General features: G+C 36.6%; 2 protein-coding genes across 5 annotated transcripts; one reads left to right on the top strand and one right to left on the bottom strand.

Moving 5' to 3' along the window:
- The first annotated feature begins 289 nt into the window (after positions 1 to 289).
- SDG2 (SET domain protein 2) lies at positions 290 to 10,424 on the top strand. 2 transcript variants are annotated; one of them, XM_078967352.1, is made up of 19 exons: positions 290 to 517; positions 721 to 2,776; positions 2,907 to 2,963; positions 3,435 to 4,505; positions 4,648 to 4,964; positions 5,041 to 5,556; positions 5,653 to 5,753; positions 6,423 to 7,416; positions 7,502 to 7,573; positions 7,655 to 7,765; positions 7,844 to 7,944; positions 8,034 to 8,133; positions 8,215 to 8,310; positions 8,400 to 8,567; positions 8,665 to 8,844; positions 8,929 to 9,176; positions 9,251 to 9,359; positions 9,436 to 9,738; positions 9,841 to 10,424. In XM_078967352.1, the coding sequence occupies exons 2-19, from the start codon at positions 838 to 840 to the stop codon at positions 10,015 to 10,017; spliced, it is 6,660 nt and encodes a 2,219-aa protein (XP_078823478.1). In that variant the 5' UTR covers positions 290 to 517; positions 721 to 837; the 3' UTR covers positions 10,018 to 10,424. The 2 variants fall into 2 exon arrangements, with proteins under 2 accessions (XP_078823478.1, XP_078823479.1); XM_078967353.1 differs by having other exon boundaries at positions 290 to 584.
- An 829-nt stretch (positions 10,425 to 11,253) lies between these two features.
- Positions 11,254 to 16,035, bottom strand: LOC145011279 (formin-like protein 3). Of its 3 annotated transcripts, XM_078969971.1 has the most exons (7): positions 15,289 to 16,035; positions 14,828 to 15,218; positions 14,293 to 14,761; positions 13,473 to 13,666; positions 13,098 to 13,333; positions 11,852 to 12,706; positions 11,254 to 11,673 (listed from the first exon to the last, which is right to left on the bottom strand). In XM_078969971.1, exons 1-6 carry the CDS (start codon positions 15,427 to 15,429, stop codon positions 11,876 to 11,878), a joined length of 2,262 nt encoding a protein of 753 aa, XP_078826097.1. In that variant the 5' UTR covers positions 15,430 to 16,035; the 3' UTR covers positions 11,254 to 11,673; positions 11,852 to 11,875. The 3 variants fall into 3 exon arrangements, with proteins under 3 accessions (XP_078826097.1, XP_078826096.1, XP_078826098.1); XM_078969970.1 differs by lacking the exon at positions 11,254 to 11,673 and having other exon boundaries at positions 11,767 to 12,706; XM_078969972.1 differs by lacking the exon at positions 11,254 to 11,673 and having other exon boundaries at positions 11,767 to 12,706; positions 14,828 to 15,214; positions 15,289 to 15,404.
- Between the last annotated feature and the right edge of the window lie 853 nt (positions 16,036 to 16,888).

Here is a 16,888-nt window from a genome sequence, read left to right as displayed (position 1 = left end):
TTTCTTTTTACCATTTTCAATTTTTACACAAATGATAATACATATTAAACTTGTTATATGAAATGATCATATATAGTACATAATCCCATATTACATAAATTAATCTTTCAAGTCAAATTATGATAGTTAAATCTTTTAAATTACAAGTAAACAAAATCACAAGAAGTCTGCCGATGAGTAAAAGACCGATTTACCCTCGTCCTTGACCAGATTACAATTTACATACGGATACGGTACCCGGTGGTGTGGGTCGATAAATAAAAGGGGGTAGCGAACGGAAAACAAAGAATTTTCATTCAACAACAAAAAAAAGTTTTGTGTTCGTCTCCCACACCGCAACTCTCAAATCGATTTTTCGTACACAGAAACGAAGATTTGAAGGCACAAATTCATCTTCAGCTATTCGTTTTTCGTCTGTGCTTAATCGATCTGTTGATTTAACTCTTTGTTCATTGAAAAAAAGCGGTGAAGATTCGTTACGTTCCGATCCAGCGTTTCAGTTGGGTGAATTTCTCTTGTAAGTTTTGTTTCTGGATTCTAGGGCTTGCAATTCGGAGTAACTTTCACTGATTTCGGTGAATCCGGTATTGATTTTGGTTTGAATTTGGCGATTGTGTGTGTTCATGCATATGTATTTTTTTATTAATCGAAACCCTACATTGTGTTCGATTGGTTGCTGACTCGGTTTTGATTTTTTGTTTCTTGATTGACTGGATACAGAGGTTTTTCCGTGAAGATTTTGCGAAGATTTTTGGTTGAAGTATGAGCATCGAGAGCCCCGGTGAAGGGGAGAAAAGCTAGGGTTTTGCTTTTTCGGCATTGCGAGATAGTATTTCCATGGGCGATGGAGGTGTTGCATGTGTTCCTTCGCTGCGATTCTCTATTCCTGAGACATTTTGCGGCGGTAATGACGGTGGTAAGTTCAATATCAACGTTACAGAAGACAACGTAAAAATGAAGCTGGCGAGAAGAGATAAGTTTCCTTTAAAATCAGGAGAGCTGTGTGATGATGATAGTGAAGACTTTTCAGTAGAAGAGAGAGACGATAAAGCTGCTGGGAACGGACACAACAAGGAAGAAGTAGAAGAAGGTGAATTGGGCTCTTGGGAGAATGGAGAGTTCATCCCTGAAAAACCTAGAAAGTTTGAAATCAAGAGTGAAATTGAGAAGGGGGAGTTTGTAGCGGATAGGTGGAGAAAAGGGGAGGTGGAGAAAGGCGAGTTTGTTCCAGGAAAATGGCGTAAAGGCGGGTTGCAAAGTCTAGATTACTCTAATAGGAGGAGAGAGTTTCACAGTCCCGAAAGCACGCTATCAAAAGGAGGTAAAGATGAAATGGAAAAAGGTGAATTCATCCCAGACCGTTGGCAGAGAAATGAAGTAGTTAGAGACGAAATTGGCTACTTGAAAACTCGCCGACATGATTCTGCCAAAGATAAAGGATGGAAACAACGGACACCTGGCAAGTATTCAGGTGAAAAAGATTGCAACAGAAATGGAAACCAGTATTCCAAGAAGTCTGCAAGGTGGGAAAACAACAGCAGAGAGAGAACCCCACGGAAAAGTTCAAAAATAGTAGACGATGAAGGGCCATTAAAGGAAGAATTCAGCAACGGTAAAACCCATCCAAGAGACTTCCCTTTAGGGAAACGCTTGAAGCGCCACAGTGTTCATACAGATATCAGTGACAGAAAACACCATGGTGAGTTCAACGATTACACACCTTACAAAAGTCGAAGAATTTCTGATGATGGAAGCCGATCCACATACAACCCTGAACATTCTTACAAAAGTTCTCTCTCTACACGAAATGTCCCATCAGAAAGATACTCCAGAAACTGTGAATCTCCACTTTCTTCTAGACCATCTTACGACAGGCATAATAATAGTCCACGTCATCCTGAGCGGTCCCCACGTCAGCATGACCGTCCACGTCAGCATGACCGGAGCCCGGCCCGCCGCGATAGGTCTCCCTATGGGCGAAATCGTCATTATGATCACAGAAACCGAAGCCCGAGTTATTCCGAACGCGAAACTGCTCGAAAAACGGGTTCAAGCGAAAAAAGGAAGAATCATTATGAGAGTAGAAGCCAAGAAGAGAAAGTGAATTCAAGGGAGCCACAGATCTTGTCTAAAGATTCTGAAACAAGAACCACTCTGGATGCTTCTGATGAGAAAAATGCTCGTCCAACATTACAAAAGGAAGACTTGAAGCAACCCCAGGAGGTCAATGGAGCTGGTGAAGAACAGATTTCCATGGAAGAAGACATGGATATATGTGATACCCCACCACATGTTCCTGAAGCAGATGCATCAGTTTCAATTTCAACAACGGGAAAATGGTGCTACTTGGATTATCATGGTGTAGAACAGGGGCCATCTAGACTAAGTGACCTAAAGATTCTTGTAAAAGAAGGCTTTCTTGTTTCAGATCACTTGGTCAAACATGTGGATAGTCAAAGATGGGTAACTGTTGAAAATGCAGTTTCACCAGTAGCAACAGCAAATTTTTCTTCCAGTTTTCTTGATTCTGTTACTGAGTTGGTTAATCCCCCTGAAGCACCTGGAAATTTATTAGTAGATGTTGGTGAATTGGGTCCAATTAGTAACCAGTTAGGTGAAGAGGCTGTTTCTGCTGAAACAAGTAAAAGTAAAGAGCTAGAGTCCGAAGAAGATCGAAGTCAAAGTCAAAGTCAAGGTCTTCGCATTGACCAAAGAGTTGAAGCACTCTTTGATGGGGTTCCCAGGATTCCAGGCAGAGAGCTTGAGACTGTTGCTGGTAATTAATTGTTTTTTTTCTTTCATTTACCCTCAAACTTCTTCAATTTCTTATCTTTATTTCAACAATATTTATTTTTTTTCCCTTTTTTTTTTTTTTTTTTTTACCTTTTTAATTTAATTTCCTGCAGAAGTGCTGCAGATGACTTTTGCGAATGGTGAGCTGCAGACGTGGGGATATTCTGAAGGTACTGTTTTTTCAGATTTTGTGATTCCCTTTTTTGTAGCTGTCATCTCATTTAAAATGACATCATGGTCAAACATGGTCAACAAATTTAGCACTAGTTGTCACCCACCTTTTTAGAATATATCTCACCTGACACGTCATATTATGTTCTAAACTTCAAATTGCTAAATCTAGCCCAAACATTAAATAGTCCCTTCTTTTTCCTTTTCTCTTGATAAAACCTTTTCTTTTGTTATCATTAGCAGCATCGTTTTATGAAATTATCTGAAGATGAAAAAAAAAATCAAAAAAGACTCCATCTTTTTACATCAAATTAGTCTACTACTCTTCTACTCCTATCATTCTACAAAAATGGAAATATCATGTCATTAACAAGAATCTTTTCGGAACAGGAAACATTATATTTCTTTCAAGACATAACCCAAAATGGGAAAAAAAATCATGTTTTTAACTAAAGTAATTGTTTTTACAGGTGATTATGATAATCTTGACATATCTACTCAACCTGAGCTTCCATCTAAAGAAATTATTACACCATCTGAATCCGAATTTGGAGATTCTTGTGACTGGTTTTCAGGCAAGTGGTCATGCAAAGGGGGTGACTGGAGAAGAATGGATGACATTAATCAAGATAATAAATCTTTAAAAAAGAAATTGGTTCTCAATGATGGATATGCTTTATGCCAAATGCCAAAATCAGGTGATGAAGATCCACGTAGGCATCAAAAAGATGAGTTATATCATTCTTCCCATAACAAAAGACTCGATCTTCCATCATGGGCTTTTAATCCAACGGACGAGATCACTTCCAAGAACTTATCTATAAGAGGTGGAGTGAAAGGCATGATGCTTCCAGTAATCAGAATAAACACATGTGTTGTAAAAGACCATGGATCTTTTGTATCTGAGCCTCGAATCAAATCTAGAGGAAAAGAAAGATACCCTTCAACCTCAAGGCCTAGTCATAGTCATAGTCATAGTCATCATTCAAAAAGATCATCAGAAGAAAGTGTTCCTCGCCGGAAAACCACTCACAACCACCACCATAACCACCACCATGATGATCTTTCCGGAAAGACGATTATGCCCCTCAACATGCCGAAAGATCATCTTTATACTAAAGACGACCTTCAGTTACCTCTTGGTGATTGGTATTATCTTGATGGGGCAGGTCATGAACGGGGGCCAATGGCGTTTTCGGAAATTCAGACTTTGGTTGATCAGGGTGTTGTTCAGGAGCATAGTAGTGTTTTCAGGAAGCTTGATAAGTTGTGGGTCCCGGTCAACTCGGTCAACTCTGGAAACGAAGGATCAAGAAACGTTGATGTTGATGATGAGAATAAGTCCAATTCATTTCATGATTTGCATCCTCAGTTTATTGGTTATACTCGAGGAAAGCTTCATGAATTGATTATGAAGTCTTACAAAAGTCGGGAGTTTGCTGCTGCCATTAATGAGGTTTTAGATCCATGGATTAATCTCAGACAACCCAGGAAAGAAATAGAGAAAAACATAGTCATCAATACCAAATTCTCAAGATCAGGTATTAAAAAAAATACTATTCTACTTTCTTTTCTTCTTAAGAACTTTTTCAAATCTCCTTTGAATCTGTTTGTCCTCCTTTTGTATTGTGCTTTCAGTTTTCTATTTTCATTTCTTCTTATTACCATAAGTGGCTTTTTCAGGTGATGGATTTGATGGAGATTATGAATTAGAAGATGCATCCATATTGGAAAAAGATGAATGTGGATTTGATGATTTATGTGGTGATGCTACTTTCTGTGAAGAACCTGTGTTGAAGAATGAGAATTGGGGTCTACTTAGTGGACAAGTGTTGGCTCGAGTTTTTCATTTCCTTAGAACTGATATAAAATCCCTTGTTTATGCAAATTTGACATGTAAGCACTGGAGATCAGTTGTAAAATTCTACAAGGGTATCTCTAAACAAGCTGACTTGTCTTCTGTCTCAAATTGCATGGACTCTTCCTTCCACAATATAATGGTCAGTTTAACTTCCATCCACACGACATATAAATGAAACTTTTTATAAACTTATATATATTTAATTTGTGTTGCAGAATGGTTACAATAAAGAGAAAATCACTTCCTTAATTCTACGCGGATGCAATAAAATAACTCCAACAATGCTTGAAGAAATCTTGGGGATGCTTCCGAGTTTATCAACAGTAGACATAAGAGGTTGCAATCAATTTGAAGATTTGACCCGAAAATTCCCGAATATTATATGGATCAAAACGCGGGCCCCACAGTCAACACGGGTGACAGAAAGAACATCTATTTTCAGAACTTATGACAGCAGGGATAGTCATGTGGAGGATTCAAGTGGACTTAGGGATTATTTTGAAAGTCTGGATAAAAGAGATGCTTCAAATCAGTTATTCAGAAGAAGCTTATACAAACGTTCAAAAGTATTTGATGCTAGAAAGTCATCTTCAATGTTATCAAGAGATGCACAGTTGAGGCGTTTGGCTATGAAGAAATCTGAAAATGGGTATAAGAGGATGAAGGAGTTTCTTGCTTTGGGTTTGAAAGACATCATGAAGGAGAATACATTTGAATTTTTCATTCCAAAAGTAAGTCTATTTTATGATTTTATCCTTTTTTTTTTCTTTTTAGTGACACCTGTCTTTTTGCCTTGATTTGACTAGTCAACTTTCTTGTTTCCTCAGGTTGCTGAAATTGAAGGTAAAATAAGGAATGGGTATTATGCTGGCCGGGGGTTGAGCTCTGTGAAAGATGATATTAGACGAATGTGTAGGGAAGCGATAAAGTAAGTCATTTTCTATTTCTTTTTCTTATAAAAAAAGTAATTTACATTTTTGGTCCCTGAGTATAGCTGTTTTTTACAACATTGGTCCCAAAAAGTTTTCTTTTGCAGGCTTTGTAACATTTTTGTTTCTATGTACACCCTTTTGTTGCAATATTGGTCTTCAAAAGTTTTTTCTTTCATTTTTGGCCCTTATCTACTGGCTTTGTAACGCTTTTAATCCCTCTTCCAAAAAAATAACTTGCTTCGGGACCAAAATTGCAAAATTAAGCTCTTCTCAGGGACTAAAAGTGTTGCAAAACACGAGGACAAAGCTGCAAGAGAAAATGACATTTTTGGTCCTTGAGTATAGCTGATTTTTGCAACATTGGTCCCAAAAAGTTTTCTTTTGCAGGCTTTGTAACATATTTTGGTTCACAGTATACCTGATTTTTGCAATATTGGTTCCTAAAAGTTTGTTTTTTCATTTTTGGCCCTTATTTGATTGTTTTGTAACGTTTTTAATCCCTCTTGCCAAAAAAGGACTTTCTTCGGGACCAAAATTGCAAAATTAAGCTCTTCTCAGGGACTAAAGTTGCAAGAGAAGTTATTGGGACCAAAGTTGCAAAATTTCAGCCATACTCAGGCGAAAATTGTAATTTAAAAACTGTTTTTTTTTTTTTGGTACTTCAGAGCGAAAAACAGGGGAGATGCAAAAGACATGAATCGAATCATCACATTATTTATCCGGCTAGCAACAAGTTTAGAAGACCGGTCAAAATTCTCCATTGAAAAAGACTCTCTGATGAAAAATTGGAAAGACGACTCTTTCTCTCCTCCAGGCTTCTGTAGTTCCACTTCCTTCAAGTCAAAAAAAGTCAACAGAGAGAGAAAATACACATCAGATCGTGAAATCAAACGCCGCCTATCCAAACTAAACCGCAAATCACCAGATTCCGCCACCGACACCTCCAACGACGGGTCCCGCTCCTCAGAAGAAACCGAAACCGACTCCGAAACCTCCTCATCCAACACAAACTCCGACCCGGAAACCCGATCCGAATCCGGACCCGGACCCGATTACATCACCCAAGACGACGGGTTCGGGTTGGACCCATGGGTTGATGACCGCGAATGGGGGGCCCGCATGACAAAAGCCAGCCTTGTCCCTCCTGTGACCCGTAAATACGAAGTGATTGATCATTATGTGATTGTGACTGATCATGAAAATGTTGAGAGAAAAATGCAAGTCACTTTGCCTGATGATTATTCTGAAAAGGTTATTGCTCAGAAGAATGGGACTGAGGAATCTGACATGGATTTTCCGGAAGTTAAGGATTATAAACCCAGGAAGCAACTTGGAGATGAAGTGATTGAACAGGAAGTGTATGGGATTGATCCGTATACGCATAATCTGTTGTTGGATTCCATGCCTCAGGATTCTGATTGGCATCTTTTGGATAAACATGTGTTCATTGAAGATGTGTTGTTGAGGACTTTGAATAAGCAAGTTAGGGGGTTTACTGGGTCAGGGAATACTCCTATGAAGTATTCGTTGAAGCTTGTTATTGAGGATATTTTCAAAACTGCTAAAGAAGGACATGATTCAAGGATAGCTGAACTTTGTCAGTATATGTTGAAGGCTATGAGTAGTCGTCCGGATGATAATTATGTTGCTTATAGAAAGGTATATGTCACCATTCTACTTTCGTCATAATTTACTGGTGTAATTGGGTTGATTTTAATCTGTGTTTATTGTTTCTGTCATTCAGGGGCTTGGTGTTGTTTGCAACAAAGAAACTGGTTTTACCGAGGATGATTTTGTTGTGGAGTTCTTGGGAGAGGTAAAGATACCATTTAACTACAAGGGTATTCACGTCTTTTTCCGGATATTCAAATATATGTTTATTACATTATTTTTTTAGGTGTATCCTGCATGGAGATGGTTTGAGAAGCAAGATGGTGTTCGTGCTCTACAAAAAGACAGTAAAGAACCTGCACCTGAATTCTACAACATTTATCTCGAGAGGCCAAAGGTAATTTTCAAATTTACCAAAATACCCTTCTTGAATGATTTCAAAAAAAAACTTACCTGACAATATATGTTTTCTTAGGGGGATGGCGATGGTTATGACTTGGTTGTGGTTGATGCAATGCATAAAGCCAACTATGCTAGCCGGATATGTCATTCCTGTAGACCAAATTGTGAAGCAAAGTAATTTATTTTTTACTTTTTTAATACATTTACTATTTTACTTTTTTACTTAATATCATTAATTATTCTCATGCATAATAATAAAACAGAGTAACAGCTGTTGATGGTCAGTACCAAATCGGGATATATAGTGTACGCCCTATTGTGTATGGAGAAGAAGTTACTTTTGACTACAACTCTGTCACTGAGGTAAAATTTCTGCAACCTTTGGCTTTGGTCAAAATATAAATTTCTTTAAATATTTAATTTTTTATTTTTACTGATGTACAGAGTAAAGAAGAATACGAAGCATCTGTTTGCTTATGTGGAAGCCAAGTTTGTCGAGGGAGCTTTCTGAATCTAACAGGTGAAGGAGCTTTCCAAAAAGTAAGCTCCTGAATTCCTTAAAATCCTGAATCTATTTAAAAAAAAAAAAAAAAAAAAAAAAACTGGAATAACATTTTTTTTTTTTTTAGGTACTTAAAGAATGCCATGGGATACTAAATAGGCATCAGTTGATGCTAGAAGCTTGTGAAGCGAATTCAGTTTCAGAAGAAGATTATATTGAATTAAGTAAAGCTGGACTTGGTAGTTGTTTGCTTAGTGGGTTACCTGATTGGCTAGTTGCATATGCTGCTCGTTTGGTATATATATCACTTACTCTCTTTTAAAATATTCATGAAAAAAGTCAAAGTCAAAGTCAAACACAAATTTGATTCCAACAATATGTTTATATTTTAGGTAAGGTTTATCCATTTTGAAAGAACTAAGCTTCCGGAAGTGATTTTAACTCATAATTTGGAAGAAAAGAGAAAATACTTCACAGATATTTGCATGGATACCGAGAGAAACGAAGCTGAAATTCAAGCTGAGGGTGTTTTCAATCAAAGAATTCAGAATTTGGCTCTTACACTCGACAAGGTAAACTCTTTCTTTTCTCCATTTCAATTTTCCCGATTATTTTTTTTTCTTTTTATAAAATATAAATAAATTCATCTTGTTCAGGTGAGATATGTGATGAAGAAGGTTTTTGGGGATCCAAAAGAAGCTCCACCATTAGTGGAAAAACTGACTCCAAAAGAAGTAATTTCATTCATCTGGAAAGGCGAAGGATCATTTGTTGATGAACTTATTCAATCAATTGCACCTCATATGGAAGATGGACATTTAACTGAACTTAGATCCAGTATTCGTTCTCATGATCCATCTTCTTCTGATGACATCCAAACTGCACTTCGAAAATCTTTATTATGGTAATTATTTTATTTCTTTATTACTCCATATCCTATCTACTTGTATTTATTTACTTATGTTTGTTTTTTTTAAGGTTGCGTGACGAGGTCCGGAACCTTCCGTGTTCTTACAAATGTCGCCATGATGCTGCTGCAGACTTGATTCACATTTATGCTCACACAAAGTACTTCTTTAGAATACGGGTAAATACAGTTAGGGTTAAATTTGTAATTTGATATAAATATATTCTGAATTTAATTCATGAAATGATGTTTGTAGGAGTACGAAACAGTAGTATCACCACCCGTGTACATTAGTCCTCTGGACCTGGGCCCGAAAGCAGCTGTAAAAGTGGGACCCGGATTGCACGAATACCGAAAAACATACGGGAAAAACTACTGTCTCGGGCAGCTGATTTTCTGGCATAACCAAGCTTACGCAGAGCCAGATTCTAACCTCATAAGAGCTGCCCGGGGTTGCTTATCCCTGCCCGAAATTGGCTCCTTTTATGCCAAACTCCAAAAACCCTCCCCACAACGTGTCTATGGCCCACGAACTGTTAAATCCATGCTTTCTAGAATGGTCAGTCTTTTAATGCAAGAAATAGCGATCTACTTTTCATTCATTTTATTAAGACATTTTATACTGAAATTATGTTTTTTTTTTTTTTTTTGGTTTGGTCAGGAGAAGCAGCCGCAAAGGGCATGGCCAAAGGACAAGATTTGGTCTTTCAAAAGCTGCCCGAAGGTTTTGGGCAGCCCGATGTTGGATGCTTTATTAAACAAGTCTCCATTAGATAAAGACTTGGTGCATTGGTTGAAGCATAGACCAGCTATTTACCAGGCCATGTGGGACCGATGATGGATGATAGATAAACAGACAAACAGACAGACAGACTTTTAACTTGAAAAGGAAAAAGAAAAAGGAAAAGAAAAAGAAAAATCCAGCCCTAGATTTGTTGCACTGCCCGACCTGACCCGACCCAACCCAACCCGGGCAGAAACATTCAAAGAAGCATTATGGGAATATCGGGCGGCTTCTTCTATTCTTGTGTACAGTTTCCCCTTTTGCCTTTGTAGGTCTTGTAATTTGTAATTCATTATTGGGTAGGTGAAGAAGCGAAAGTAATTTTTTTTTGGGTTTTTGGTTATTTACCTCATTATATGAGAGAAGTAGAAAAGGGAAGGTCAAGATGAAGAAGATATATTTGGCTACTGCTTTTGTTGTCATATTTTTTTAGGTTTTTATTACTGGTTTTTTTTTTTTTTTGTTGATTCCCATAGTTTATGACTTGTGAATATGCTTATGCTAATCTTGATGTTTGTTTTTGCGGTCATAAATCTATAGGCTTATTTATGTTTATGAAATTCTAGTCCTAGTTTTTTTTTTTCTTCTTTCTTTCTTGTTTGTCCACCCTGTTCTGTTTGTTACACATGATGATTATATCCTTATGAGTTTTTGGCACACAAACACCTACACAAACTCCACTGAGTTTGTTCATCACATACACCAGCAACGCTTGCTTTTTTTGAACAGTAGTGCAAAAAAAATTTGAATTTTTTTCTACTATTTTGCCCTTAATAAAATGTGCAACTACAAAAGAAAAATGTGACACAATAATCTTCTCCCATATCTGCCCATATGAATGCAACATATACATGGTGAAGTGACAAATTATGTTGTATCAACTCATGAGGTTATGAGTGAAGTGACAAATTATGGTCAGGACACTTGAATGGAGCATTGATATTCGAGCTTATGAGTAAACGAAAAGTGGGATTATGTTTGCATTCCATAACGTATTCTAGACACTTGGTTCTTGCTAAAACTTGTGTGGTACATGTGTTTGTTGTTCACAGTTCTCTAACGTTACTGAAAGTGATTGGAAGTATTTGAAAATGATTTGCAAGAGTCTGAAAGTGCTTTGAAAGAGTTTTAAACAACAAACGAGTTTTAATGAGAAACATATTTGTCTTACGAAGATTATAGTAATTTCAAGCTAGAAATGATCATGTAATGGAATCCATCTAATCCAAGAAAAATTGTGATTTGTTACAAATAAAACGAATCTACAAATAAGAATATTTAGACCCTAAAACTAACACGATGACAATTGAATTTACATGTTATACGTAAAAATAAACTAATTTACCTCCAACACTATTTTTTTTTCCTCGTCTTCTTCAATATGTAGGCCCCATTTATGTAGGACATAACAAAACAAATGCCTTTGTAGTATAGTTGGCATTCACCGAACTGAAAGTAAGTTTGATGTTGATTGTACAAACAATGCAATTTTTTTCACACACAAAAAACATGGAACAAGATGTGAGTGAGTGACTCGATTTCGATCTCTCGTTTGTGTAAAAAACATAAATGCTCTCATCCTCGTCATCATAAATAACCATAGAAAGCTTGTTCAATCTCATGTCTTTCATCATTTCCATAATTTTATCAACTCGTATAATCTTCATAACTTAATGAAGTAGAAGCAAGCCTTTTTGCATTATATGTTGTCTGGATCAACGAAGTTAAAAAAAAACATTTAATTAAGTAATAAAACTTGCAATACACAATTATAAAATAAACGACGATGTAAAGGCTCAATAGTCAACAGGAAAGCCTCATTTCCTTGACTTTCTTTGTTAATTTATTCTTTCTGCATTAAGGAAAAAAACACTTATACATAGCTTACCAGATTAAAATCCTATTAAGATCATTAAGGAGACATGTCATCATCATCATCATCTGAACTCGAAGAATCCATCTTTTTATCTTTCATAACCGGAAACAATTTATCCCGAACACTAGACCACGACAGCTGTCGACTCTGTGGGCCCGGGGGTACCCTTTTTCCCAAGGGGATATTTTTCTTTTTACTATTCTTGTCATTATTTTTCTTAATCTCAATACACACTATATCCAACAATTTCAAAAAATCCCTAACAATAACAAACAATCTCAACCCTTCATCTTTCGCCGAGTTCCCATGGAAAAAATCCCCCGTGCTCTTCACCATCATCATTATCCTCTTCTCCTCTTCTAACATCCACACGATCTCACTTTCCGCATGCTCCATAAATCCATTAAAAGTCTCACAAAACTCCATAGCACCTTCCGTTTTACTCAACTCATCATCGATCAAATCTCTTGTTTTCTTCAACATGTTTTCTAATTTTAAAACCGTTGATGTAATATGATCACCATCAATAATTGCTGCTTTTTTCACATCCGAAAGTTCATTACTTAATTTAGAAACAACCTCGAGACCTAGTTTTCGATAATATTCATCGCTTTGATCATTTGTTTTAATGTTTGAAGAACGCGCGGATTTTATTCCTTCTGATTGGATGATTTCTTGAACTACAAATGTTAATAATGTGGTTTTTCCATCTGTGCCCTTGACATCCGAAAGTTTTAAAAGGGAATCAAGTTTGATTGCTTGGGCCCCACCACGATATGTCCCAACATTCATACGATTACCCGTTTTTAAAACAGCTTCTAGAAGTTTTAGGAAGAGTCTACTGTTTTTTAGCTTTGTGCAAGCTACCTGTATGCCAAAAGGGTAAAATAGTAATTTTTTTTTTAATCTAAAACACATCTTCAAGAAGTGATACTAAAAGGGTGTTTGGCTTGTCTTTTTGAAAGGCAAAAGTCCTTTTTGGAAAAGATAAAGATCAAAAGATGTTTGGTAAAAACATTTTAAAAGTGTCTTTTTTGGAGTTTAGAAAGAAGGAAAAATAACTTTTTGGAAAAGTTAGGAAAACCTGACTTTTTGTAACTTTTCCAAAAAGAATTTTTACCTCTAAAAAAGACAAGCCAAACACCCTCTAAGGGCACATAAGTAATTTATTCTAAACTGATATGAAAAAGTAGGTTGGTGAAAAGACTAGAAAGGGTAAAATAGTCATTTTGGTTTTAAATCTAAAAAAAATTGGTACCTCTAAGGTGAGAAACGCAGTTTTAAGAGGAGAAGATTCTTCATGAAGAGAACTCATGAACAACAAAGCTTCAAGACGTTTATACACAAAAGGGACTTCAACCAAAATTTTAAGGAATCGATCAGCTGGAGTAATAAGTGCCAGGTCACCTTGATATAATCGAAGCTTTAGCTCTTCTTCTTGTGTTGGTGGCATTTTTATTAAACTTGTAATTAACTCTACACGAAGCATGCTACCTAATAATAATAATTCATTCGCATATAAAAAAAAAAAAAAAAAAAAAAAAAAAAAAAAAAATCAGTTTGTTGCGTAAATTGTGAAAAAAGGTAGAATGTTTATTTAAATTTTTAGTAAATTGTGAAAGTGAAAATTAACCTTCTGTGACAGCTTGACAGACATTTTCTATTGTCGCGCTTAATGCTTTTAGAACAATCGACAAATTTTGTGCTTTTTTGGGATCGATAATTTGGATCAATTTTGGTTGAGTTGATGCGGATTTTACAGTTTCGCCCTTGTTTTGGTTTGTAGAAGAATAACCAAATAGACTTTCCATCATCTCTTCGTTGAATCTGTCGATTTTAAGAAACTTCTTTATTTTTATGTAATAAGTCAAAGCTTTGACTTTGACTTTTGACCGTAAACCATGGAACAAAATTTTTCAGTTTTGTGTAAAAGACATATATGCCATTCTCATTCTCAATAGGACAAGAATTACACTTTCTTTTCCTGTCCAAAGAGACGGAACATGGGATAGAGACTTGCTCTTGACCTCTTATACGTGGAAAAGACATAAATACCCTTGTCATCCTTAATGGGATAAAAATTGCAACTTTGTTTGCAACAGACGTAAATACCCTTCTTATCCTCAATAAGATCACAAATTCATTTTTTTTTTGTCATGTCCAGAGATGGGACAGATACTCGCTCTTGATCTCTCCTATGTGGAAAAGACATAAATGTCCTTATCATTTTTAATGGGACAAAAATTGCAATTTTATGCGGTAAAAAACATAAATACCCTTCTTCTTATCCTCGTTCAGAACACAAATTGTATTTTTTTTTTTGGTCACGTCTAAAGAGGTGGCATAAATACTCGTATTTGATCTCTAATATGTGAAAAAGACATAAATCCCCTTGTTGAATGGGACAGAAATTACAAGTGCAAAAAACTGAAATACCCTCAAACGAAACTTACTGAAATGATCCTGCATTGAGTTCACGCCAAACCATTGATCGATTGGGAGCATAATTCACTTTGTCCCAGAAAAACGGCTTCAACTTTGTTTTGTTACCACTTGAATTTCCAGAAATACCCTTTTCATCTCCAGAAGCGAGATGCCCTCTTTTAGGCAGAGGTGGGCCAGGTGGCTTTTTCATAGCACCTGGTTTTGGTGGAGCAGGCGGGAGGGGACCATTTCGGGGTGGCGGTGGCGGTGGTGCTTTTGGGGCCGGTGGCATTGGCGGTGGAGGCGCTGGCGGCGGCGGCGGCGGTAGCGGTGGTGGAGCTGCTGGTACTGGTGGTGGAGGAGCGGTTCTTCCTGGTGGAAGTGGTAATTTCCCAAGTTCTGGTGTTTGAGAAGAAACATTTGCCGATAAATTGTTGGTGCTAAAAGAATTTATTAAATCTTTATTTCCTACAACAGCTTGTGGTGCTTGTGAAGAACCTGAAGAAAAAAAAAATCGATTTTTTTAAACATGATTTATCAAGATTCAAAGACAAAATTTTATACCTGAAATGCCCTCGGGGGATATATTGACAATCGGTTTCGGTTTTTTGTCCTGTTGTGCACATTGAGATCTTACTCTTGGGTGAATGCCACCTAGGCAACAAAAAACCATTAAAACAAAAAGAGCAAGTGTCGCTATAGCAGTTGAAACAATAATCCCGAGTAGCAACACATGATCCGGAGGCTTGTTTTTGGGTACTGAGTCAACTCGGATTACATGTTTGACCAGAGATTCATGTTTGACCGGAGATAATAACTCTTTTCGAGCATTATGCATAAGTGTTTTTCTTGATGGCGTATCAATATCTTCATGATTTGGGTTGAATTTGTTGATAGTTTTGGTGATTTCTCCAACTCCAAGCTCTTTCCTGCAATATATCCACACTTGCTCTGCCTGGATGAAAGAAATTTCCATTAGCTTTTCATCTAATTCATGAAAAGGAAAATGAGGAAAGAAAGCATACGGTGTTTTCATCTAGATTTTGAGAACTCCAATCGCCACCATTACAGGAAGCTGTCTCCGAAGCTCTGTGATTTCCTTCGGAAAACTCGAAAATGGAAAGAATAGCGAGAAGTATACCAAAATGGACCCTTATAGCGCCCATCGGTTTCTTAATCTATCTTTTCATTCCACGATACTCCTTTCTCCATTTCATCCAATGTTGTGTGCATAAAATCACACCAACATTGGCATATAACCTCGGAATTAAACAAGAACGCCTTTGTAGCCTCACGAAAATCAAACAACATTCAGATTGGTTTCAAATCACCAACCGAATAAACCCTAATTTCACGAATTTGGATCTAGTTGGCACCCGATTTGGGATTTTTAGTTCCGATCAAAACCCAACATTCAAAAAAAAAAAAAAAAAAAAAACGAACTCACAGAATCCCAGATGTATTTAGGGATTTTGGAATGCGATGTCGCGAAAAACTAAGAAATAATTAAATCTTCGCTACGATTATGGAGAAATTGATCTGGCAGCCCTAATGCTAAATCAAAAAGAAACTTCTGTACCGAGTAATTGAATTCAAAAGAACAAACACATGATTGATCTCAAACAGTTGAATGCTGAAGCTGAGCTGCTAATATATGAATCAGATGTTAGAAACAGAAAATCCGGAAACCCTTGTTTGCTTGATGATTTGGTGAAGATATTCGGAGAGAATTAATTCATTGGGTGGTTTGCAAATTTCGATTGTGTCTTTTGGTGAAGATGAATATTGAATTCCGGTTTAACTGCAATAGTCGGTAAATTTTAATACAAAATCGCAAGAATGGTCCATGTGGTATGATTTTTTTTAAAATTTAGTTCGAACCTCGACTTTTTTAGTTTTATGGTCATTTTGTGTTGGTTTCTTGCAAATTTGGTCCTTTAGTAATTTGAAATGACTAATATACCCTCCCAATTTTCCTTTTTATGTTTTTTATTTAAATTAATGTTTTATTAAATTAAAATATAGGCTCTCTCTCTCTCTCACACACACACACATCCATCAAGGAAATAAAAATAACCCAACAATCTATATCATCTTCTTCCTCAAAATCGGTTATGATTATCACACCAACATCCTCTATCCTCTATTTCCACTTTAAGCTTTGACTCCAATTCTTCATGTGGGTATATTAGAAAAGTATATCTTTTTTAGCCTAGCCACACCTGTGGACCTTTCTAACCCCTCAAATAGTCCATACCCACCTTCTTTAACCCATGTTTCGATTTCAATTGTCTTGCATTAACATCATAAACATAAAGATTATTCTAGAAATCGTCACAACCTGTAGATCTGCCATCGTCAAATCCCTTGGCTCGATAAAGACTACAAGGAGCCACCACCAGAGTCATTGTTCAAGTCAGGCGAATTGTTGTCATGGTCATTTTAAAGAATTGGTATCCCAAAGTTCACCACAGCCTTCTTGTTCCTCTACATTTTGGCATTGAATGTAATGAGTGTGATCAAATATAAAAGAAAGGGCATATTAATCCAGCTATGACATTCATATTTTTATTTGCATCAAAACTATCGGTAACTAGGGCAACGTTCTACATGGTCATGCTATTT

The sequence above is a fragment of the Lactuca saligna genome, chromosome 8 (genome assembly GCF_052625555.1).
Source record: "Lactuca saligna cultivar CGN05327 chromosome 8, ASM5262555v1, whole genome shotgun sequence".
NCBI classification, from domain to species: domain Eukaryota; kingdom Viridiplantae; phylum Streptophyta; class Magnoliopsida; order Asterales; family Asteraceae; genus Lactuca; species Lactuca saligna.
The sequence above is the reverse complement of the archived record's forward strand: the minus strand, read 5'-3'. Positions and strand labels throughout refer to the sequence as shown.